Genomic DNA, 26,577 nt, shown 5'->3' with positions numbered 1-26,577 from the left:
CACCTCCACCACCACCTCCACCACCTCCACCACCTCCACCACCTCCACCACCTCCACCACCTACTCACCTCCTCCTCCCCCATGTCCAGGAGGTCCCACCTGCAGGTGAGCACTGCCCGGTAGCGCTTCCACATCTCCAGAAACACTGTGGCTATGAGCCGCACACAGACACACACACAGGCACACACAGATACACACACAGACACACGGACACACACACGGACACACACACAGACACACACACGGACACACACACGGACACACACAGAGACACACAGACACACACAGACACACACGGACACACACACGGACACATACACAGAGACACACAGATACAGACACACACAGACACACACACAGACACACACAGACACACACACACAGCTCCAGGCGTCGTTCGTCCACTAGGGGGCGTTGGGGCGCCGCCCCACCAAGCAGCTGGAGGTGAGAAATTATTTCTCATATAACATTCTATAAATTGCTTTGTTGTGTTTACAAATGTTCAAATATAATGATTCTTTCAACGTGAATTGCCTAATGAAGACAACCCTTTCAAGTTGATCACATTAGAAACCACTGCAATACCACGGCCTGATTAGTGCCTGGGGGTGGTCTCGGGGCGGCTGTGAAGGCGTCCCAGTGAGAGATTTCCCGTCACTCGTTGCGACCAGCTTCGCGTTCAGGGCGGTGAAGAAGGTGCCCATGGCGGTAATGAGACGACGTCACAACGCGAGGGTGCAACTGCACACGTAGCAGGTCACGGCCTACACGCTCTAGGCTTTTGACAGAGTGTGGTGTGGAACTGAGGGTCATGGGGACAGCATTTGATTGATCTGTTGTTCTGTTTCGTGTTTTGTATAAATACCTACCGTTGATAGATAAGACAATTAGACCACTTTCAAGGGGGGGGGGGGCAATAACATGACGAGGTTTTTCTTAATTAGAACACCATCTTTTCAGAGGTCACTCACAACAGCCCCACCCAGTGGCAATGTCGCGAGACGCCACTGCAGAACCCCCCCAGGTAGCCAACGCCGGCTGCAGGGGCAATAGCTGCCGCTATAGAGCAGCAGCAGCAGTACCTACGAGGAGTGGGGGGCGGTGTCACTGGAAACCCGACACCCCCCCCCCCCCGCCGTGTCGCCTTGACAGACTGTCCGGGCGAGTGCTGCGAGCGAGTAGCAGTTCCTGTGAAGGCGACTGCTGCTGGCGATGCTGCTGATGATGCTACCGCTACTGTTTCTGCTACTGCTGCTGATGATGATGTTGCTGATGACGATGTATTTACCCCAAACGGCCATGAAGACAGCGAAGAACACAGTGGCGCTGTTGTCGAACAGATGGGCGACCTGTAGGGAGTACAGATAGATACACCTTACATTGACCAGATGAGTCTATAGACTCATCATTTCCCCATAGACTCAACACTGCACCATTGACTCAACACTGTTCCATAGACTCAACACTGCACCATAGACTCAACACTGCCCATAGGCTCACCACTGCCCCATAGACTCAACACTGCACCATAGATTCAACACTGCCCATAGACTCAACACTGCACCATAGACTCAACACTGCCCATAGACTCAACACTGCCCATAGACTCAACACTGCACCATAGACTCAACACTGCACCATAGACTCGACACTGCCCATAGACTCAACACTGCACCATAGACTCAACACTGCACCATAGACTCACCACTGCACCGTAGACTCAACACTGCCCATAGACTCAACACTGCCCATAGACTCAACACTGCCCCATAGACTCAACACTGCACCATAGACTCAACACTGCACCATAGACTCACCACTGCACCGTAGACTCAACACTGCCCATAGACTCAACACTGCACCGTAGACTCACCACTGCACCGTAGACTCAACACTGCCCATAGACTCAACACTGCCCCATAGACTCAACACTGCACCATAGACTCAATACTGCCCCATAGGCTCAACACTAGCCCATAGACTCAACACTGCCCATAGACTCAACACTGCACCGTAGACTCAACACTGCACCGTAGACTCAACACTGCACCATAGACTCACCACTGCACCATAGACTCAACACTGTTCCATAGACTCAACACTGCACCATAGACTCAACACTGCCCATAGGCTCACCACTGCCCCATAGACTCAACACTGCACCATAGATTCAACACTGCCCATAGACTCAACACTGCACCATAGACTCAACACTGCCCATAGACTCAACACTGCCCATAGACTCAACACTGCACCATAGACTCAACACTGCACCATAGACTCGACACTGCCCATAGACTCAACACTGCACCATAGACTCAACACTGCACCATAGTAGACTCACCACTGCACCGTAGACTCAACACTGCCCATAGACTCAACACTGCCCATAGACTCAACACTGCCCCATAGACTCAACACTGCACCATAGACTCAACACTGCACCATAGACTCACCACTGCACCGTAGACTCAACACTGCCCATAGACTCAACACTGCACCGTAGACTCACCACTGCACCGTAGACTCAACACTGCCCATAGACTCAACACTGCCCCATAGACTCAACACTGCACCATAGACTCAATACTGCCCCATAGGCTCAACACTACCCCATAGACTCAACACTGCCCATAGACTCAACACTGCACCGTAGACTCAACACTGCACCGTAGACTCAACACTGCACCATAGACTCACCACTGCACCATAGACTCAACACTGCACCATAGACTCAACACTGCCCCATAGACTCAACACTGCCCCATAGACTCAAGACTGCACCATAGACTCAACACTGCACCATAGACTCACCACTGCACCATAGACTCACCACTGCACCATAGACTCAACACTGCCCCATAGACTCAACACTGCCCCATAGACTCAGCACTGCCCATATACTCAACACTGCACCGTAGACTCAACACTGCACCATAGACTCACCACTGCACCATAGACTCACCACTGCACCATAGACTCAACACTGCACCATAGACTCAACACTGCCCCATAGACTCAACACTGCCCCATAGACTCAAGACTGCACCATAGACTCAACACTGCACCATAGACTCACCACTGCACCATAGACTCACCACTGCACCATAGACTCAACACTGCCCCATAGACTCAACACTGCCCCATAGACTCAGCACTGCCCATAGACTCAACACTGCACCGTAGACTCACCACTGCTACCCATAGACCTAGTGGCCATTTGTGAACCCCAGGCGAGCGGGTCGTGACGAGCCTGACCTTGGCGAAGGTGCACGTGTCCGACAGGTTCCAGAAGTGGCAGCCCTCGTCACACAGGGGACACATGACAATGTCCGTCGCTTCGCACACCTCCTTGCTACAAAGACAGAGGCAAAGGTCCCCCGTGTAGGGGCAAGTGCATGTTGTTAGTAGCGAGTAGCAGCAGCAGCAGCATCTGTGAAGGCCACCGGCAGTGTGGCACACGAGGGGGTGGCTGGGTAGCCAGTAGCGCGCCCGCCTGCCCAGCCGCCTCCGTCTCCCCAGTGCTGGCGATGTTCACTACACACCGCACCGGGTACTCATTTGAGGCTGAGTCGACCTAGGGGAGGCCCAGGACCAGTTCAGATCATCGTCACCGGTGTTGGTGTCCGTGCGCGGGAATCGAACTCGGGGTGGCAGGTTCATGGCACAGTGCAGCGACAACCGCAGCGCCACCACTCCCCACACACACGGAGACAACAGACAAAGCTCCCCCAGGTAGCCCGGGCCTATACGAGTGGTGGACGATAACCTCGGTTGACTATACCGGTGGTGGACTATACATCTACACATGTGGTGGACTATATGAACGGTGGATGATATGAGTGGTGGATTCTACCTGACCATGTTGGAGTTGAAGGTGGCCACTCCGTAGAGGAACACCCCGAGTCCCACCAGGGTGGACACCAGCAGGATGTGGGTGTACCAGCCCAGCCACGCAAAGTACATGCACACCTGCTCTCCATAGTACGCCCTGCGCACACACACACACACAGACACACACACACAGCACACACACACAGCCACGCACACACACACAGCCACGCAAAGTACATGCACACCTGCTCTCCATCGTACGCCCTGCGCACACACACACACACACAGACACACACACACACAGCCACGCACACACACACAGCCACGCAAAGTACATGCACACCTGCTCTCCATAGTACGCCCTGCGTGCACACACAGACACGTGGACACACACAGACACGTGGACACACACACACAGACACGTGTACATACGTGTGCGTACACACGCACACACGTGAACACGCACACACACACACGATGATAATGATGATGATTTTAATTTGTTGCTACTGATGATGCTGCTATTGATAGAGATGCAGCTGCTGCTGATGATGCTGCTGCTGCTGATGTGTTCACCTGACGAGGTTGAGGGGCTGCAGTTTGAACAGGGCACGGATGTGTCCCCAACGCTTCATCAGATTATCCCGGATTCGCTTCTGTCAACAAAAACAAACGACAGCAGCGAACAGCTCAACATAATGACATGAACATCGACCCCGCGGCCTACAATGGCCACGTCGCCCAGGCGGGGTAGAGAGTGGGTAACTCGGGTGGCTGGGAGATGTTATCTGCCTCGCCCCGTACGCGGGAGGTCGTGGGTTCGATCCCGACCCACCACCCAAGCCAAGCGCCCGTCCGCCCGAAGCCCTTGAAGGTGCCGGGCGAATTGACCGACGCTGGGCACCGACCAGTTGCAGGCAGCACCACCCACTGTTGTTACGGTAGAGGAGCAAGGCCTGACCTGACACTTGACTACACGACTATACACTACACTATATACTACACTACACTATACACTACACTACTATACACTACACACTACACTACACTATTATACACTACACTATTATACACTACACTATATACTACACTACACTATACACTACACGACTATACACTACACACTACACTACACTATACACTACACTATACACTACACTACTATACACCACACTACTATACACCACACTATACACCACACTACTATACACTACACTATACACTACACTATTATACACGACACTACTATACACCACACTATACACCACACTACTAGAGTGTAGTACATTATGCACTATACTATGCACTACACTACTATACACCACACTACTAGAGTGTAGTACACTATACACTACTCTATACACTACAGAACTATACACTACGCAACTATTTGGTACACTATTATACACTACATAATACACGACACTATACACTACACTACTATACACCACACTACTAGAGTGTAGTACACTATACACTACACTATACACCAGAGGTGGGACAAAGTCATTGTTATGCAAGTCCAAGTCGAGTCTGAAGTCATCAAATTCATGACTCGAGTCTGACTCGAGTCCAAGTCACATGACTCGAGTCCACACCTCTGCTATACACTACACTACTATACACCACACTACTAGAGTGTAGTACACTATACACTACAGTACACTACACTACAGTATACACTACACTATAAACGACACTCGTATTCTACGTAGGAGCCGCGTCTGTGCTGTAGCTGCTGACCTCGTGCAGAGGGAAGTGCGTCTTCACGTGCTGCTCAAGGTGCTCCAGCCACTGGAACTCTGGCGGAACCAGAGCAGCAACAACAACCACAACAACCACAGCAACCACATCAACAACAACCACAACAACCACAACAACCACAGCAACCACATCAACCACAACAACCACAACAACCACAGCAACCACATCAACAACAACCACAACAACCACAACAACCACAGCAACCACACCAACCACAACCACAACAACCACATCAACAACAACCACAACAACCACATCAACATCAACCACAGCAACCACAACAACCACAACAACATCAACCACATCAACAACAACCACAACAACCACAACAACCACAACAACCACATCAACAACAACCACATCAACAACCACAACAACCACAACAACCACATCAACAACAACAACCACATCAACAACAACCACATCAACCACAACAACCACAACAACAACCACATCAACAACCACAACCACAACAACCACAACAACCACAACTACCACCGGTCTGCGTGAGACTCTCCGCCCCAAGTCCCGGCGCCGTGAGTCCCACTCACGTCTCTCCGTGTTCTGCATCATGAAGTTCACAATCTTCCCGTTCATGGCTCCTCGCTTCGATGAATCTCTGCAACACATCACAATCAACATCACAATCAACATCACAATCAAGATCATAAGCATCATCATCAGCAGCAGCATCATCAGCAGCATCATCAGCAGCATCATCATCATCATCAGCAGCATCATCATCATCATCATCAGCAGCATCATCATCAGCATCATCATCATCATCATCAGTAGCATCATCATCAGCAGCATCATCATCAGCAGCATCATCAGCATCATCATCAGCAGCAGCAGCACCATCAGCAGCAGCAGCATGAGCAGCATTATCACCAATATGGACTCAACTGTCCTGCCGAGTTTGGCTGAAACTGAACCATGGAATCCAGAGTCACCGTGCCCCCGTCACGCCGCACACATAGAGACACGGGGCTCATTCAGGGACCCGTCGGGGGATGTGGCTGATTGTGGCCGGGGTTGAGCCACCCAAAGGCACGCAGAGTTTGACTGAAATGGGACCGCCGTGTCCACAACTACCACGTCCCCCCGCTACACACGGACACAACTCGTTCAATAACGCGTTGGTCAATCTGGCTGATGTTCTCTGGGGTGCGTCTCCCATAGGGACTCAACTTCCCTGTAGAGTTTGGCTTGTCCAGAGGTATCGTGCCCGCCCCTCATTAGACACGGGTGCGTGAGTGTGTGTGACACTACCTGTCAGAAAGCATCCCAGCCTCTGGATTGATGTTGGGGTTGGTTTTGCAGCATTTGAGGTAAGAGGTAGTGCAGGTATCTTCAAACTCCTCACTGCTCTCACAGACAGAGAGAGAGACATGGACATCCAAAGAGATGTACATGGAGGAGAGCCATAGATATACATACAGATGCCCAGGTTCACAGAGACCCACACTCACCGCACAGAGACCCACAGACTCACCACACAGAGACCCACAGACTCACCGCACAGAGACCCACAGACTCACCGCACAGAGACCCACAGACTCACCGCACAGAGACCCACAGACTCACCACACAGAGACCCACAGACTCACCACACAGAGACCCACAGACTCACCACACAGAGACCCACAGACTCACCACACAGAGACCCACAGACTCACCACACAGAGACCCACAGACTCATCACACAGAGACCCACAGACTCACCACACAGAGACCCACAGACTCACCACACAGAGACCCACAGACTCACCACACAGAGACCCACAGACTCACCACACAGAGACCCACACTCACCACACAGAGACCCACAGACTCACCACACAGAGACCCACAGACTCACCACACAGAGACCCACAAACTCACCACACAGAGACCCACAGACTCACCACACAGAGACCCACAGACTCACCACACAGAGACCCACAGACTCACCACACAGAGACCCACAGACTCACCACACAGAGACCCATAGACTCACCACACAGAGACCCACAGACTCACCACACAGAGACCCACAGACTCACCACACAGAGACCCACAGACTCACCACACAGAGACCCACAGACTCACCACACAGAGACCCACAGACTCACCACACAGAGACCCACAGACTCACCACACAGAGACCCACAGACTCACCACACAGAGACCCACAGACTCACCACACAGAGACCCACAGACTCACCACACAGAGACCTACAGACTCACCACACAGAGACCCACAGACTCACCACACAGAGACCCACAGACTCACCACACAGAGACCCACAGACTCACCACACAGAGATCCACAGACTCACCACACAGAGACCCACAGACTCACCACACAGAGACCCACAGACTCACCACACAGAGACCCACAGACTCACCACAGAGAGACCCACAGACTCATCACACAGAGACCCACAGACTCACCACAGACCACACAGAGACCCACAGACTCACCACACAGAGACCCACAGACTCACCACAGACTCACCACACAGAGACCCACAAACTCAGCATACAGAGACCCACAGACTCACCACAGACTCACCACACAGAGACCCACAGACTCACCACACAGAGACCCACAGACTCACCACAGACTCACCACACAGAGACCCACAGACTCACCACACAGAGACCCACACTCACCACACAGAGACCCACAGACTCCACACAGAGACCCACAGACTCACCACACAGAGACCCACAGACTCACCACACAGAGACCCACAGACTCACCACACAGAGACCCACAGACTCACCACAGACTCACCACACAGAGACCCACACTCACCACACAGAGACCCACAGACTGACCACACAGAGACACTAGGAACCTCGCGACCTAAATTCGATTCGTGCTCACGGCCACCAACACCAGTGACGATTATCTGAACCGGTTCTGGGCCTCCCCTAGGTCGCCCCAGCCTAAAACGAGTACCCGGTGCGGTGTGCAGTAAACATCGTCACTAGGGAGACAAAGGCGGCCGGGTGGGCGAGGGTGGTGCAGGCCACCCATCCCCTCTGTGCTGCTGCTCGAGACTCAGAGCACTTGCCCCTACAGCCCTGTTGGAGGCTACCGGGGGGACCTTTGCCTGTGTGTGAGGGCCGGCCGCTGTTTACCACTCGCTGCTGCCTCCCGCCTCCTCCTCCAGCAGCTCGGAGGAGAATTCGCGAATGTAGCGCCGCCTCCTGCTCACCACGAGGGGAGGGGTGGGTGGTGAGAGGGGGGTGAGTGGGTGAGTGGGTTGGTGAGTGAGGAAGGTGAGTGGGGGAGGTGAGTGAGTGGGTGCGTGGGTGGGTGAGTGAGTGGGTGGGTGCGTGGGTGGGTGAGTGAGTGGATGGGTGAGTAGATGGGTGGGTGAGTGAGTGGATGGGTGAGTGAGTGGATGGGTGGGTGAGTGAGTGAATGGGTGAGTGACTGGGTGGGTGGGTGAGTGAGTGAGTGGATGGGTGGGTGAGGGAGTGGATGGGTGAGTGAGTGAATGGGGGGTGAGTGAGTGGATGAGTGAGTGGGTGGGTGAGTGGGTGGGTGAGTGGGTGAGTGAGTGGATGGGGGGTGAGTGAGTGGGTGAGTGAGTGAGTGGGTGAGTGGGTGGGTGAGTGGGTGGATGGGTGGGTGAGTGAGTGGATGGGTGAGTGACTGGATGGGTGAGTGAGTGGATGGGGGGTGAGTGAGTGAGTGGGTGAGTGAGTGAGTGGATGAGTGGGTGAGTGAGTGGATGGGGGGTGAGTGAGTGGGTGAGTGAGTGAGTGGGTGGGTGAGTGGGTGAGTGGGTGGGTGAGTGGGTGGATGGGGGTTGAGTGAGTGAGTGGATGGGTGGGTGAGTGGGTGGGTGGGTGAATGGATGGGGGGTGAGTGAGTGGATGGGTGGGTGAGTGGGTGGGTGGGTGAGTAGGTGGATGGGTGGGTGAGTGGGTGGGTGGGTGAGTGGGTGGGTGAGTAGGTGGATGGGTGGTGCTGATGATTCCGATGTTGATGTCCTCACCCCAAAGCTGCTGATCCATTTACGATTTTCAGGTCTTTTTTTGAAAATATCTCACTGCAACAACCACACAACAACCACACAACCACTCAACAACCACACAACAACCACACAACAACCACACAACAACCACACAACCACACAACAACCACACAACAACCACACAACAACCACACAACAACCACACAACAACCACACAACCACTCAACACCACACAACAACCACACAACAACCACACAACAACCACACAACAACCACACAACAACCACACAACAACCACTCAACAACCACACAACAACCACACAACAACCACACAACAACCACACAACAACCACACAACAACCACACAACCACTCAACAACCACACAACAACCACACAACAACCACACAACAACCACTCAACAACCACTCAACAACCACACAACAACCACTCAACAACCACACAACAACCACACAACAACCACACAACAACCACACAACAACCACACAACAACCACACAACAACCACTCAACAACCACACAACAACCACACAACAACCACACAACCACTCAACAACCACACAACAACCACACAACAACCACTCAACAACCACTCAACAACCACACAACAACCACTCAACAACCACACAACAACCACTCAACAACCACACAACAACCACACAACAACCACTCAACAACCACACACAACCACACAACAACCACACAACCACTCAACAACCACACAACAACCACACAACAACCACTCAACAACCACTCAACAACCACACAACAACCACACAACAACCACTCAACAACCACTCAACAACCACACAACAACCACTCAACAACCACTCAACAACCACACAACAACCACTCAACAACCACTCAACAACCACACAACAACCACACAACAACCACACAACAACCACACAACAACCACTCAACAACCACACAACAACCACTCAACAACCACACAACAACCACACAACAACCACACAACAACCACTCAACAACCACACAACAACCACACAACAACCACTCAACAACCACACAACAACCACTCAACAACCACTCAACAACCACTGAACAATAACAGGTCCCTGCGGGGTGGGCTGATAGGAACGAATAACCAAAGAATATAAACATAATGTATTATGACACTTGTTTAGCCAGGAAAGCCCCACTGAGTCTAAAGGTTTTTGTAGGGTCCTGCCAAGTGTTTGCAGTAGGGGGCGATGTTGCTACACCTAATCGGACATCGGACGGATGGACGGACGATAATAATCTATTGTAGGCTGGTTCACTTCGTTCCTACCAGTATAATGTGATTCTGTTGTGGTGGTTGTTGTGGTGCTTCTTGTTGCAGTTGTCGTGGTGGTTGTTGTGGTCGTTGTTGTAATTGTTGTGGTGGTGGTCGTGGTTGTTGTTGTTGTTGTGTTTACCTCTCTGGGATTTTTGTCATCTGTTCGTAAACATCGAGAAATGGCGCCTTGACCACAATGCACGTCATGTCCTGGACCACAACCATGGCAACAATAACCATAGCAACAATAACCTTAGCAACAACATCAACCATAGCATCAACAACCATAGCAACAACAACCATAGAAAAAACCATAGCAACAACATCAACCATAGCAACAACAACCACAGCAATAACATCAACAACATCAACAACAACCATAGCAACAACATCAACCATAGCAACAACAACCACAGCAATAACATCAACAACATCAACAACAACCATAGCAACAACAACATCAACAACAACGCCGCCGTGTGCCACAGTTCCTGCCTTCATAGGCGCTGCTGCCGCTACAGACAGAACTTGCCCCTCTACAGCCCTGCTAGAGGCTACACGGGGAGCTTTGTCTTTAGCTTTGTAGTGGGGGGGCAGTGGTGGGGGGCAGTGGTGGGGGGGGCAGTGGTGGGGGTAGTAGTGGGGGGCAGTGGTGGTGGGGGGCAGTGGTGGTGGGGGGCGGTGGTGGTGGTGGTGGTGGGGCACTGTGGTGGTGGTGGTGGTGGTAGTAGTGGTAGTAGTGGTGGTGGTGGTGTTGGTGGTAGTGGTGGTAGTAGTGGTGGTGGTGGTGGTTGTGGTGGTGGTGGGGGGCTGCACCTGGTCTCTGTGTTGGTGTGGTGGTGGTGGATAGTGGTGGTGTGGTGGTTGTGGGTAGTGGTGGTGGTGTTAGTAGTAGTGGTGGTGTTAGTAGTAGTGGTGGTGTTGGTGTTGGGGGGCTGCACCTGGTCTCTGTGTTGGTGTGAGCTCAGTGTGAGCTCGGCGTGCGTCGCCCCCTGGGGCAGGTCGCGTCGGCCGCACAGCACCACAGCATAGCCCCCCTGCTCACAAACAACAACAACAACATCATCATCATCAACATCAACAACAGCATCACCATCAACAACAACATCACCATCAACACACAGCACCACAGCATAGCCCCCCTGCTCACAAACAACAACAACAACATCAACAACAACAATATCACCATCACCATCAACAAAACATCATCATCAACACACAGCACCACGGCGTAGCCCCCCTGCTCACAGGCAACAACAACAAGAACAACAACATCAACAACAACATCAACATAAACAATATCAACAACAACATGAACAACATCATCATCACCATCAACACACAGCACCACGTCGTAGCCCCCCTGCTCACAGGCAACCACAACAACATCATCAACAACAACATCAACAACAACAACATCATCATCATCAACAACATCAACATCACCATCAACACACAGCACCACGGCGTAGCCCCCCTGCTCACAGGCAACCACAACAACATCATCAACAACAACAACATCACCATCAACAACAACATCAACATCATTATCAACATCAACAACATCATCAGCATCAACATCATCAACATCAACAACATCACCACCATCAACACACAGCACCACAGCGTAGCCCCCCTGCTCACAGGCCACGACAAACAACAACAACATCAACAACATCAACATCAACACCATCATCATCAACATCAACAACACCATTGGAACCTCATTTGCCAGTAAAAAATATGATCATTGTTTTTTTACCCTTTTATCTGGCAACAAAACTGACACCTTTTTTTACGAGGAGTCATGTTTGCATTGACCACAATACCTGCGGTCGGAATGCAAACAAAAAACACAACTCTGATAATGTATGCACTGTCACTTGAAGTTGATTAGTCCACACCCGAGACAGCTATTCTTAGAGCCCAGTCTCACATGGTGTTGGACCAGATGATGCCAAAAGGCGCACAACTCAATGACAATGCACCATCAGAGTATGCATTATGACCGCAGGTATTGTGGTCAATGCAAACATGACTCCTTCTAAAAAAGGTGTCAGTTTTTTTGCCAGATAAACGGGTAAAAAAACTATTATCAACATCACCAACATCATCAACAACATCACCATCAACAACAACATCACCATCATCACCATCAACAACATCACCATCAACAACATCACCATCAACAACATCACCATCAACAACATCATCACCATCAACATCATCACCATCAACATCATCACCATCAACAACATCACCATCAACAACATCACCATCAACAACATCATCAACAACATCATCACCATCAACATCATCACCATCAACAACATCAACATCACCCTCAACAACATATTGGTGGTGGTGGTGATGGTGGTGGTTGTGGTGATGATGGTGATGGTGGTGATGATGATGGTGGTGGTGGTGATGATGGTGGTGGTGGTGGCGATGATGGTGGTGGTGGTGGTGATGGTGGTGGTGATGATGGTGGTGGTGATGATGGTGGTGGTGGTGATGATGGTGGTGATGGTGGTGATGGTGATGATGGTGGTGGTGGTGGTGATGATGGTGGTGATGGTGGTGATGGTGGTGATGGTGATGTTTATCTCACCTCCAGGTCCTCCTCGTCTGACATCGCGTCTTCGTCTGAAACAACATCACCACCATCATCATCATCACCACCATCATCACCCCCAACACTCCACACAGACACTGCACACACACACTACACACACACTACACACACACCACACACACCACACACACTTACTACACACACACCACACACACACCACACACACTTACTACACACACACCACACACACACTACACACAGACTACACACACACTACACACAGACTACACACACACTACACACACACTACACACACACCACACACACACCCACTACACACACACCACACACACACTACACACACACTACACACACACAGACTACACACACACACTACACACACTACACACACACTACACACACACACACCACACTACACACACACTACACACAGACTACACACAGACTACACACACACTACACACACACCACACTCACTACACAAACACCACACACACTACACACCCACCACATATACTACACACACACTACACACAGGCTACACACAGACTACACACACACTCCCTACACACACCACACACACACCACACTACACACACGCACACACTCCCTACACACACCACACACACCACACATACTACACAAACACCAGACACACTACACACACACACCACACACACACACTACACTCACACACTACACACACTCACTACACACACCACACTCCCTACACACACACCACACTACACACACTACACACTCACTACACACACCACACTCACTACACACACACACTACACACACACCACACACACACACACCACACATACTACACACACACTACACACTCACTACACACACACACCACACTACACACACACCACACTACACACTCACTACACACACACCACACACACAAACACCACACACACTACACACACACCACACACCACACACACGCCCCACACTACACACACCACACTACACACTCACTACACACACACCACACACACCACACTACACACACCACACACACACACCACACATACTACACACACACTACACACACACTACACACTCACTACACACACACACCACACTACACACACACCACACTACACACTCACTACACACACACCACACACCACACTCACTACACACACACACTACACACACTACACACACACCACACTCACTACACACACACACCACACACACTACACACACACCACACTCACTACACACACACCACACACAGACTCACCTCGTATTGACTCGCCTTGTCTCTGCAGTCAAAAGAAGGAAATCCCACGACACTTTCAGTATCATCCAAACCGACCCACGGACCTTCCTCCCCCCGTGTGCCAGGCCAGCCCCTACCTACTCACGACATTCTAGACGTGGTGAGTCATTTATACCCCCACACACACTGCGAAGCCAAGTCTGGGTGAGTTGGTGGGTTAGTGAGTCGGTGAGTGAGTGAGTTGGTGAGTGAGTTGGTGAGTGAGTGAGTTGGTGGGTTAGTGAGTCGGTGAGTGAGTGAGTTGGTGACTGAGTTGGTGAGTTCGTGAGTGACTTTGTGAGTTAGTGAGTTGGTGAGTGAGTGAGTTGGTGAGTGAGTTGGTGAGTGAGTGAGTTGGTGAGTGAGTGATTTGGTGAGTGAGTTAGTGAGTTGGTGAGTTGGTGAGTGAGTGAGCTAGTGAGTGAGTCGGTGAGTAAGTGAGTTGGTGAGTGAGTGAGTTGGTGAGTGAGTTGGTGAGTTGGTGAGTGAGTTAGGGAATTAGTTGGTGAGTGAGTTGGTGAGTGGGTTGGTTAGTTGATGAGTGAGTGAGTTGGTGAGTGAGTTGGTGAGTAAGTGAGTTGGTGAGTGAGTTGGTGAGTGAGTTGGTGGGTTAGTGAGTAGGTGAGTGAGTGAGTTGGTGTGTGAGTGAGTGAGTTGGTGAGTGAGTTGGTTAGTTGATGAGTGAGTTGATGAGTGAGTTGGTGAGTGAGTGAGTGAGTTGGTGGGTTAGTGAGTCGGTGAGTGAGTGAGTTGGTGAGTGAGTTGGTGAGTGAGTGAGTGAGTTGGTGGGTTAGTGAGTCGGTGAGTGAGTGAGTTGGTGACTGAGTTGGTGAGTTCGTGAGTGACTTTGTGAGTTAGTGAGTTGGTGAGTGAGTGAGTTGGTGAGTGAGTTGGTGAGTGAGTTGGTGAGTTGGTGAGTGAGTGAGCTAGTGAGTGAGTTGGTGAGTGAGTTGGTGAGTGAGTTGGTGAGTGAGTGAGTTGGTGAGTGAGTTAGTGAGTGAGTTGGTGAGTGAGTTGGTGAGTGAGTTAGTGAGTTGGTGAGTGAGTTGGTGAGTGAGTGAGTTCGTGAGTGACTTTGTGAGTCAGTGAGTTGGTGAGTGAGTGAGTTAGTTGGTGAGTGAGTTGGTGAGTGAGTTGGTGAGTGAGTGAGTTGGTGAGTGAGTTAGTGAGTGAGTTGGTGAGTGAGTGAGTTGGTGAGTGAGTTGGTTAGTTGATGAGTGAGTTGATGAGTGAGTTGGTGAGTGAGTGAGTTGGTGAGTGAGTTGGTGGGTTAGTGAGTCGGTGAGTGAGTGAGTTGGTGAGTGAGTTGGTGAGTGAGTGAGTGAGTTGGTGGGTTAGTGAGTCGGTGAGTGAGTGAGTTGGTGACTGAGTTGGTGAGTTTGTGAGTGACTTTGTGAGTTAGTGAGTTGGTGAGTGAGTGAGTTGGTGAGTGAGTTGGTGAGTGAGTGAGTTTGTGAGTGAGTTGGTGAGTTGGTGAGTGAGTGAGCTAGTAAGTGAGTTGGTGAGTGAGTTGGTGAGTGAGTTGGTGAGTGAGTGAGTTGGTGAGTGACTTTGTGAGTTACTGAGTTGGTGAGTGAGTTAGTGAGTTGGTGAGTGAGTTGGTGAGTGAGTGAGTGAGTTCGTGAGTGACTTTGTGAGTCAGTGAGTTGGTGAGTGAGTGAGTTAGTTGGTGAGTGAGTTGGTGAGTTGGTGAGTGAGTTAGGGAATTAGTTGGTGAGTGAGTTGGTGAGTGGGTTGGTTAGTTGATGAGTGAGTGAGTTGGTGAGTGAGTTGGTGAGTAAGTGAGTTGGTGAGTGAGTTGGTGGGTTAGTGAGTTGGTGGGTTAGTGAGTAGGTGAGTGAGTGAGTTGGTGTGTGAGTGAGTGAGTTGGTGAGTGAGTTGGTTAGTTGATGAGTGAGTTGATGAGTGAGTTGGTGAGTGAGTGAGTGAGTTGGTGGGTTAGTGAGTCGGTGAGTGAGTGAGTTGGTGAGTGAGTGAGTTGGTGAGTGAGTTAGTGAGTGAGTTGGTGAGTGAGTTGGTGAGTGAGTGAGTTGGTGAGTGAGTTGGTGAGTGAGTGAGTTGGTGAGTGAGTTGGTGAGTGAGTTGGTGAGTGAGTGAGTTGGTGAGTGAGTGAGTTAGTGAGTGAGTTGGTGAGTGAGTGAGTTGGTGAGTGAGTTAGTGAGTGAGTTGGTGAGTGAGTTAGTGAGTTGGTGAGTGAGTGAGCTCGTGAGTGACTTTGTGAGTTGGTGAGTGACTTTGTGAGTTGGTGAGTGAGTTGGTGAGTGAGTTGGTGAGTGAGTTGGTTAGTGAGTTAGTGAGATGGTGAGTGAGTGAGTGAGTTCGTGAGTGACTTTGTGAGTTGGTTAGTGAGTTGGTGAGTGAGTTGGTGATGGACTTGCGTGACCTGTGTGCGTTCCGGGTGTCGTCAGACTGAACTCCAGCCTCCTGCTGCTGCTCCTGCTGCTCCTGCTGCTGCTACAGCAGCTGTAGCCGCTCCTGCTGCTACAGCTGCAGCTCCTGCTGCTACTGCCGCTGTCTTCGTCGAGGGCGGGACAGCCCCGACCGGTCTGACTGGACAGGTGGCAGCCCCCCCCCTCCCACGTGATCCAGGTGTGGCCCAGCGTCTCGAGCAGAGACAAAGACCCCCCAGGTAGCCTCGAACGAAACTGTCGGGGCAAGTGCTGTGAGTAGCGAGTCGCAGCTCCGATGAAGGTCCGGCGCGAGGAGCTGGGTGCCTAGCAACCACGCACGAGGGGCTGGGTGCCTAGCAACCACGCGCGAGGGGCTGGGTGCCTAGCAACCACGCGCGGCCGCCTTTGTCTCTCCCCCGTGGCGACGTTCACGACACGCCACCGCGCCAGGTATTCATTTGAGGCTGAGTCGACCTAGGGGGGGGGGGGAGGTCCCGCCGCCGCTTGCTGCTGTCGGAGTGTTGGCGGTGAGCGGGAATCGAACTCGCGTCTCGCCGGGTCCTGAGCGCAGCAGCCGTGCCAGGCTAGGTGCACGTCACAGAACAGACCCTGCGGGTGCCACGGGTCGACTGCTGCCGTGCCAGGCTAGGTGCACGCAGATTGTGTCGGGGGAGCGAGGCCGTCTTTGTCTCCCCCCCCACCCGCATCTCCGCATCGCGTCTAATCTGCCCCATCCACCCACCCAGCATCTCCCTCGTCTCTCTCGATCTCTGGCTCGCATCTCGCCCACCTCTCACGCGACTCACCCCTCACTCTCTCACTCTCATCCCTTCTCGTCTCTCTTGGTTTTTATTTTAAATCCTTTATATTAAGTTCACTCGCTTGCTTGCTTGCGCGCTTACGACCGTGCAAATCTTTCGCTCGTTTTTTAACCCACTTCCCGTGATCCAATCGAGCTGACATTTTGCACACAGACTCGTTGTGCGTGACAATTTATTTTCGTGAAATTTTTTTTCAAAATTTTACACTTTTTAGGAAAAAATAAATTATATTTAATTACCAATTGCTTAATGGTGGCAGCCATTCATCTGACCCATAGGTGGCAGCCATCTCAAGCCAGAGGACGAGAGGACTCTAGCCGCCACGCATATAAAGGATTTATAGTGAAAAACTTTGTTTTTACTGGTTATACTTAGTTATATTTTAAATCCTTTATATTAAGTTCACTTGCTTGCTTGCTTACGACCGTGCAAATCTTTCGGTCGTTTTTTAACCCACTTCCCGTGATCCAATCGAGCTGACACACAGACTCGTTGTGCGTGACAATTTATTTTCGTGAAAAAAATTTTTTCCTAAATTTTCCACTTTTTAGGGGAAAAAAATTTCATATTTAATTTTAAATACCAATGTGATAAAAATTAAACTCTTACTCAAGAAAAAACAGAAATGAATAATAAAATAAAACCGATGCCACGCATATAAAGGATTTATAGTGAAAAACTTTGTTTTTTAAATCCTTTATTTTATTTAAACTTTGCTTTATGTTAACCCCCACCTCTGGCTCTCTCTCTCGTTCTGCACGCAGCCCCACGCAGTCCCACGCAGCCCCCGCAGCCCCCCGCCCTCTGGCGGCAGCTCTCTGCTCTGCACGTGGAGCAGCTCCCGTCTCCTGCCACGAAGCACGCGGCCTCCTCCAACGCCCACCGCTCCCTGAAGGCCGCACGGGGTCGGGGGTCACCAGCCGCACGGGGTTGGGGGTCACCAGCCGCACGGGGTCGGGGGTCACCAGCCGCACGGCGTGGGGGTCACCAGCCTCACGGCGGGACTCCGACCCACACCCCCTGGGGCTCCGTGCAGAGCGCGGGAGATGCCCCCAGGCTGCTGGCCGGACGTCTCCCCTCCAGGGCCACCTTCCTCGCCCTGTGCACGGCGAGCTTGGCGCGGCCCACGAGCACGTTGACCGGCCCCTGAAGATGTTGGGGTCCGTCGCCCCTCGGGTGTCCAAAGATGAGGACCGTCGGGGAGAAGTGGAGGCTGAACCTCAGGAGGATGTTTCTCAGGACCTTGAACAGCGAGTCGAGGCTCTCGCACTCCACGTGTCGGTGCGCCGTCTCCACTTTACCGCAGGACCGGCACTCCGGGGACGTGTCGGTGAAGCGCGCCGGGGAGGCGTTGGCGGTGACGGTGCCGTGGGCGATGCTCCGGCCGAGGTCGCCGACGCGGTTGTACGTCGGGCTGCAGTGGAGTTGCCTCCAGCGAGGCCTCTCCGGAGAGACGCAGGGCAGCAGGGCAGCAGGGCAGCAGGTCTCTCCTCCAGGCCTCGTCCTTGTGGCTCCTCGGGGTGTCTTGTTGGTGACACCGGACCATGTAGGAGTGGAGCACCTTCCTCTTGACGTTCGCGAAGGCCGCCTCCGGTAGGTCTCCCAGCCGGCACGGGTCGTGATCCGCCTTCGCTTGGCGGCACTGGTGACGCAGCGGCACGACGGAGAGCTCCGGTGGAGGGGGACCGAGAGGGGCCTCGTCATCCCCAACGCCAATGGGGGCCTTCTCCCCGCTGCCGCTGAGAAGGCCCCCTCGGCTTCGGCCAGGATCCGGGCAGCCACCCGGAGCGACTGCAGCTCTGTCTTTGCGGCCACGGTCCGAGCCACCGGCCCCGTGTCCCAGGCTCCGTCTCTCTCTCCACTCCCCTCTCCCTCCACTTCCCCCCTCTCTCTCCTCCTGGAGGATGTCGCGGTGGCCAGGAGATGTTGACTACCTCGCCTGGTCTACAGGAGGTCGTGGATTTGTCTCCGTGTCCTCCTCCGGCTTTCCCCTCCACGTGTAGAATCAACGTCACCACGCGTTCAGAGGAGTTGTTGGTTGTGTGAATGTCCACACGGTGGTGGTGGTTAATCAGCCACGGGGTTGAGCTGCTGTCAGTTGTGATGGCCAAGTCGCTGAGAAATAGCTGCGAAGCTCACAAATCAGTTTAGTCCGGGTTGCCCCCCCTCCAAACCTGTCTCCCCTTCCTCTCTCCTCTCTCTCTCTCGTGTCGCTCCGTGTCTGGGCCTGCCCCGGACCTCAGCACGCGTCTCAAACGCGACCCAGACTGGGAGAGGAAGCGAGAGAGACACACACGCAGAGTCTGTGTCTGTGTGTCTGTGTGTGTCTGTGTCTCTGTCTGTCTGTGTCTGTCTGTGTGTGTGTGTCTGTGTCTCTGTGTGTCTGTGTCTCTGTGTCTGTCTGTGTCTGTCTGTGTCTCTGTGTGTCTGTGTCTGAACGGTGTCTCTGTTTAACGTGTAGTAATCAGCTTTCACGACCAATATTATTCGTAAATATGAATGTATCGTTAACCCACCACAGATTCAGAATATTGATTCCTGGAGGAATCCGATGAGCTAAAGAAAGCTCATTTTCCCGGGTGCCCAGCCAATTGGTCTCAAGGTTTGTCACGAAAACGAACCGTGACGATGAGTTGACTCGCTGGGCCCAGCGGACTTGTGTGTCGCAGTCAGCCCACCACAGCGTCAGCACATTGAGTGCCGTCACGTTCCGCAGGTGGCGGCGATGGTGGCCATGGTGGCAGCAACAAGCAGCACCATCAGATTGGTCAGCACCATCAGATTCGTCAGCACTGTCAAGAAGTCTTCCTCCTGCCTCCCGACTTGCTGTGGACGCGTCTGCCTGTCTGACTCTCTGTGGGGAGTGGTGGCGCAGCGGTTAGCGCCACGCTGCGCTAAGAACCCGGCAGAGACCAGAATTTGATTCCCGCTCACGGCCACCAACACCGCCAGTGACGATTATCTGGACCGGTGCTGGGCCTCCCCTAGGTCGACTCAGCCTCAAATGGGCACCCGGTGCTGTGTGTAGTAAACATCGTCACTGGGGAGACAAAGGCGCCCGGGCGTGGTGCTGGCCACCCACCCCCTCGTGTTCCCTGCCGGCCTTCATAGGTGCTGCTCGCTAACAGCACTTGCCCCATCAGTCTGTGAAGGCTACACGGGGGGTCTTTGTCTTGTGTGTGGGCACCCCCAGCGACAGCCGTCCCTGTGCGCCAGTCTGCACAGCGACCGTGAGACGTGACATTCGTGAATTTATACAATCGTTTATTAATCGTTTAAACATTTCACTGGTTATAGTATTCATATTAATAACACGATAACGACGTAAACCACAGACGGCAGCTACACTCGCCGTAAGGGTGTGAACACTCTTAGCAAAACGATGACTTTGGAGACGGCGTCTTTGTTTGAAGGTCTGAGACGTCTCCTAAAGACTTGCATTTCATGGCAAGAAAACCACTCGAGTAGCGAGCGGCTCTCCCTGAGTCTCCAGGCCCCGAGACCCGGTCTTTCCGAGTCTCAGAAATCTGAAAAGAATATCTCGGATCCTGGATGTGTTCCCCCACACTAACAGCTGCCAGGACTCGTAGCCAATAACAACGGCGACAGCCGGGAGGGGGTTCGTAGCGGGAGGAGGTGTAGCGGGTGTGGTGAGCCGGGGGCAGGGAATCATTCTTGTGCGTTTGCTGGCGACACCGACACCGATGATGTTGGGGAGGGGAGCGGAGCAGCCATCGTGCTACAACCCTGGCGACCCGAGTTCCATCCCCGCTCACGGCAACACCAGAGACCATCATCTTGACCTCGTCCTGGGCCTTCCTTAGGCAGGCGCGGCCCACAGCATTCTCCGCTCGCCGTGGTTAGAACCCAGTAGCCAGCCCCGGTTAATACTGCATGGAGGTGGGTGGGGCGGGCTGGCTATGTTCGGGATGTCCCAATTCTTGTCAGCCGGGGAATCTTTACTTTGTCCTCAGTCAGGAAACTGAAATATGTTAACATCACCGGGCAAGGGGCCCACTGAGCCAGGTGGCTCTCTCTAAGAAGCCACCGGCTCTCACGACAGCCAAGTGGCTCCTCGCCGTCACGTGCTCATGCAGAGCAGACAACTACTCTCAATGCGCCATGTTCATGCTACATTCTCAAGATGGGACTTAAAACTGCTGTCACGGCTCTGATGGTTTGGTTACCAACGACACGAAGCGCTGTCCCACGGTCTGGGACAGCAGCGCAGCGGCATCACCCCAGGGACAGAGCCTTGACCTCAGGAATTGCTCAAAAGAAGGTGATCCGAAAATCTCTCGGGGCATCGTTGGAGGAGAGTGAACACGAATCTGTTCCAGCAGCTATTGCGGGGCTAATGCACCCGGTGCCTTGTTGATTCAGCAGCAGGATCTCGTAGTCCACTCGAGTGCTTGAGTGCTGGTAGCCAGCGTCAGCCGTCAGTTGCGGTCCGCCCCATGGGATGGCGGTCCCCGTACCGACCACCAACCCCTGCTCCTCCCGGCATCGACTCTTTGAACGTTTATCTGCGTCACTCTTCTCGTACCCTGCACCGCGTCGCTTTGTCGTTGATGTAACAACTTGCTGCACCTCCCCTATGCGATGACATCACTTCCTGTACCTCCCCTATGCGATGACATCACTTCCTGTACCTCCCCTACGCGATGATGACATCACTTCCCGTAGCCGCTAACTCAACGCATCGCTCACACTTGCATTCCAGCCACGTCATTGCTTCCTGCACCTGACTGCTTCTGTGACGTCACTTCCCCTGTGAGCCACTTGCCGACCTCCCTCTGGGTTCCCGCTGGGCTATTGAGTCCTGAGATGTGGTCCCTTGCGGGTCCCCAAAATCAGGGGTCCTGAGTATCGATCCCACGGTCCTGAGTTCTGTCCCAGCCAATGTTGGCCTCCCAGCCACCTTTTGCGTGCCGGTCATGACACTTCTCGTCACCCACCCGGTCTAGCTCCTCGGGATCTCCGCCGGGGGTCCCATTGGGGTCCAGACCGTGTAGCCAGGAGTTGCCACCTCTGACCCTCCATTGTGCTTCCCCCCGCACCTCTGATTAGCACGGCGGGCTACTTACCGAGTTGTACAAACGCACAACTGGGGACGCAATAGCGACGAGTATCTGACAATGGCAGAAGTCGGGTTGCCAATATGTTGAAGTTACTGCGAGAGATTATTTTCGTTTTTCTTTTTGCAACCGTTCAACACGCTCGCCAATATCGAGCCATCGTTTTATTTTGTGAGGGTTAGGGTTGAAAATATACATAGCTAACTACCGTTTAGATATCACCGCATCGGTTATGGTCATATTCAGGAATTTTATGTCGCCTATTGCGTCATTATCGCTGCCAGGGGAAAGAGAAACTTCAATCGGACAACTTCCGTACGAATTATATGCACCATTATATTAATCTATCGATTCTAAATATTGTTAAAATCTCGAACCGGATAGCTTTCAAGAGTCACCACCGGGAGGGTGGAGATCGATGCCAATTCCAGTAGAGCATCCCGGCTAGAGTTGGATAACCCGAAGCAAAAGTGTAGAGCAGGAGGGGGGGGGAGAGAGATCTACCGGGAAAACCAGGACGGGTGGCAACCCCTAGGGACGTGTGGACGACGTGTCTGCGCGTGTACGAGGTGTCTACGTGTGTACGTACGCTGAGCTTCTTTCGTAGCGTTCGTAGCCGACCAAACTCATCGGAGGTGCAGGCGAAGAACGACCAACGTGTGGCCACCCCACATTGGTGCTTCGATCACAACTCTAAACGACTCGACTATTTTGTCTTTTACCAGCTAAGAAGGCCCCACTGAGAAGCGGCCTGGCCATCACCAATGACGGCTCGGCGAAGTCGATTCTCTAAATGTGGAGGCAAAACCCGCTAGACCCGGAAACAAATCCACGCAGCGACCACCACGGGGAGAGAGAAAGACGCAGACTCCACACAGACAGCAGCAGCAGCAGCCATAGTCAGGGTCGGGATCGAAGCCACGACCACCTGCAGACCAGGCGAGGTAGTCAATATCTCCTAGCCACCGGGTGCCCACTGGTCGCGAACCCCCCCCCCCCCCCCTTGCTTGCCCAGTTGACCTCACTCCTAAAATCTCCTCCCCCTCCCCCTCTGGCCCTATTGGTGGTCCCATGTCTACATTGAGAACTAATTTATTTCGAACTGCTGCTTGTTGTGGTTGTTGTGTAGTTGTCCAACCCCTGCACCTCCGAATAGTGTCATTGGCTACGTGCGGTGCACACAATAAGTTCACCACACATACTACCATCTGTCCCGACGATTCTAACTCCCACTCCTAGCACCTGATGGCTGTCCTACTACTAACGACAGCCTGGTTCTGGTCCCTACAAGATGACCTGAGTACCATCAGCATTATCCGCTCGGTAGCCCGACTCAAAGTCCTCCACATGATCTCCCCCCGAGGATCCCCCTGCTGCTAAATACTTGCTGGAGTCTTGGTGGAGGCAATCCTCTACAGTCCTAAAGGTCTTCAGTCTCATCCCCTCGTTCCTAGCTGCCGCTAAGACTATTTTAGTCCTGAGTGTGTTTTGCTGCTTTGCCCAAGCTTGCATTTGAATTGTACGAGTGCAATTTGTACTTCCATTCTTTATATTGATTTATTTGTGACTTTCTTAACTGTTTTCTGTCTTACTCGTTAATCCTGACTTGCATTGTTTATTATTGATGTAACTTGCGAATCTCAACTAACTCTCTTACTGGACATCGATAAAAATGAACTTCATAGGGCCACGAGATTCATTCTCCAGGATAATAAAAGAGCGTTACTCTCCACCAGGACAATTAAACATTCTTACTCTCCTCCAGGATACCCTCCTCTAGGATAATTAAAGATTCTTACTCTCCTCCAGGACAATTAAACAATCTTACTCTCCTCCAGGATACCCTCCTCCATGATAATTAAAGATTCTTACTCTTCTCCAGGATACCCTCCTCCAGGACAATTAAACATTATTACTCTCCTCCAGGATACCCTCCTCTAGGACAATTAAACATTCTTACTCTCCTCCAGCATAATGCAAGTCTGACTCTCCTCCAGGACAATTAAACAATCTTACTCTCCTCCAGCATAATGCAAGTCTTACTCTCCTCCAGGATAAATACAGATTCTGGTGCTGTGATCTCTCTGATTCTTCTGTTCTTCTCTGGTGCTAGTGGTGCATAAGGGTCGATCCCTCTCGTGCTAGTGGGCACTGGGCCTGTTCCCTGCAGACCTCAGACTCATCGGACGTTGAACCCTCCACAGTCCTTGAAGGTCTTCAGTCTAATGCCCTGGTCCCTAGCTAGATCCTCCAGTCCCGAGTCTCATCTGTCTGATTCTCGTGTTCTCGGCGGTATCGCTGGTCCTCGTCGTGATCTGGGATCCGGTCCTAACGATCCCGATCCCGATCCCGATCCCGCGGCGACCCCCGTCTCAGCACGGCGAGCGTCTCCAGGAACCTGGGCAGAGCGCGGCCGAAGATCCTGGCCAGGGCCACGTCGCGCGGGGAGGGCCGAGAAGACCTCCTCCTGCCCGCGCCTCCCTCCCCCCCCTCCTCCACCTCCTCCACCTCCTCCACCTCTTTCTTCCTCATTCCGTCCATCTCCTCGCTCTTCCTAATCTCAAGCTTCTCCTTCCTGACCTCCTCCTCCACCACCTCCTCGCTCGGGCCTTCCTCCCGCTCGTTCTTCTGCGGCCTCCTGCCCCGCTGCCTCCCCTCTTCATCCTCACCTCTTTTCTTTTTCTTCACTCCCCCACCAACCCCGCCTCTCTCCCCTCTCCTCTCCTGAACCCCACTCCTCCGGCCATCGCCGTTATTCCGATTCCTCCGTACGCCAGCGACCTCCTCCTCCTCCTCCTCGCCGCCAACACCTTCCACCCGCTCGCCTCCACCCGCCGTGTCGCTCTTCGTCGCTTCTTCTTCAAGAACCTCGTCGCGGTTCGCAGCTTTCTGTGGAAACCTCTCGGACTCGGCTACCTCCTCCTCCACCGCTCCCTGCCGCTGTCCTCGAATCTTCGTATCCACCCCCTGACTTCCATCAGCTCGCGATCCACCCTCCGTTTCTCTTCTCCCCTCCTCGATCTTCCCCACCTCCTCCTCCTCCTTCCAATCTTCCTTCACCATCTCCGCATCTTCTGTCAGTATCCTCACCCCCATGCTCCTCCTCCTCATGCCTACTTCATCATTGCCTCCATTCTCACCGCTGCTGATGCTTCTGCTGGTGTCTCTGCTGTTGCTGTTGTGGATGTCACTCTTGTTGTTATTGTTGTCACCATCATTGTTGCCACTGCCATTCTTGTTGTTTCTTCTGTCACTACTGTTGTTGTTGTTATCGTCACCTCTGCTGTTGTTGTCTCTGTTGTTGTTGAATCTGTTGTTGTTGTTGTCTGGTAAGCGGGCCACGTGGTCTCCGGCCATCCGGTTTCTCTCCTGGCTGGTGCCCTCTGCTCCCCGTGCTATCATCATCATCTTTATCTTCATCATGATCCGGCGTGTGACTGAGCGGCGGTCCGGCGGCCACTGTGACAATGGTGATGATGGTGACGATGGAGACGATGGCGGCGATGGAGATGATGGCCTCAATGGAGATGATGGC

The 26,577-nt window shown here is 52.6% G+C and overlaps 1 protein-coding gene across 3 annotated transcripts in view; it reads right to left on the bottom strand.

Moving 5' to 3' along the window:
* LOC133360201 (anoctamin-4-like) overlaps positions 1–26,577 on the bottom strand; it is a 61,228-nt gene that overhangs the window by 19,978 nt on the left and 14,673 nt on the right. The window contains exons 1-15 of one of the 3 annotated variants that reach the window (XM_061578825.1): positions 17,137–17,230; positions 14,736–14,757; positions 13,487–13,521; positions 11,817–11,912; positions 11,015–11,085; positions 9,597–9,650; positions 8,731–8,799; positions 6,871–6,963; positions 6,150–6,217; positions 5,578–5,636; positions 4,411–4,490; positions 3,857–3,991; positions 3,259–3,355; positions 1,289–1,349; positions 69–151 (exon numbers count right to left, since the gene is read on the bottom strand). In XM_061578825.1, coding sequence (XP_061434809.1) covers positions 69–151; positions 1,289–1,349; positions 3,259–3,355; positions 3,857–3,991; positions 4,411–4,490; positions 5,578–5,636; positions 6,150–6,217; positions 6,871–6,963; positions 8,731–8,799; positions 9,597–9,650; positions 11,015–11,085; positions 11,817–11,912; positions 13,487–13,510 — 990 coding nt within the window. In that variant the 5' untranslated portion in view covers positions 13,511–13,521; positions 14,736–14,757; positions 17,137–17,230. Of the gene's footprint in view, positions 1–68; positions 152–1,288; positions 1,350–3,258; positions 3,356–3,856; positions 3,992–4,410; positions 4,491–5,577; positions 5,637–6,149; positions 6,218–6,870; positions 6,964–8,730; positions 8,800–9,596; positions 9,651–11,014; positions 11,086–11,816; positions 11,913–13,486; positions 13,522–14,735; positions 16,663–17,136; positions 17,231–26,577 lie in introns of those variants that run through there. The other 2 variants (XM_061578824.1, XM_061578826.1) reach the window with 2 other exon arrangements.

The sequence above is a fragment of the Lethenteron reissneri genome, chromosome 67 (assembly GCF_015708825.2).
Source record: "Lethenteron reissneri isolate LAM-NWPU_2019-01 chromosome 67, ASM1570882v1, whole genome shotgun sequence".
NCBI classification, from domain to species: Eukaryota; Metazoa; Chordata; class Hyperoartia; order Petromyzontiformes; family Petromyzontidae; genus Lethenteron; species Lethenteron reissneri.
The sequence above is the reverse complement of the archived record's forward strand: the minus strand, read 5'-3'. Positions and strand labels throughout refer to the sequence as shown.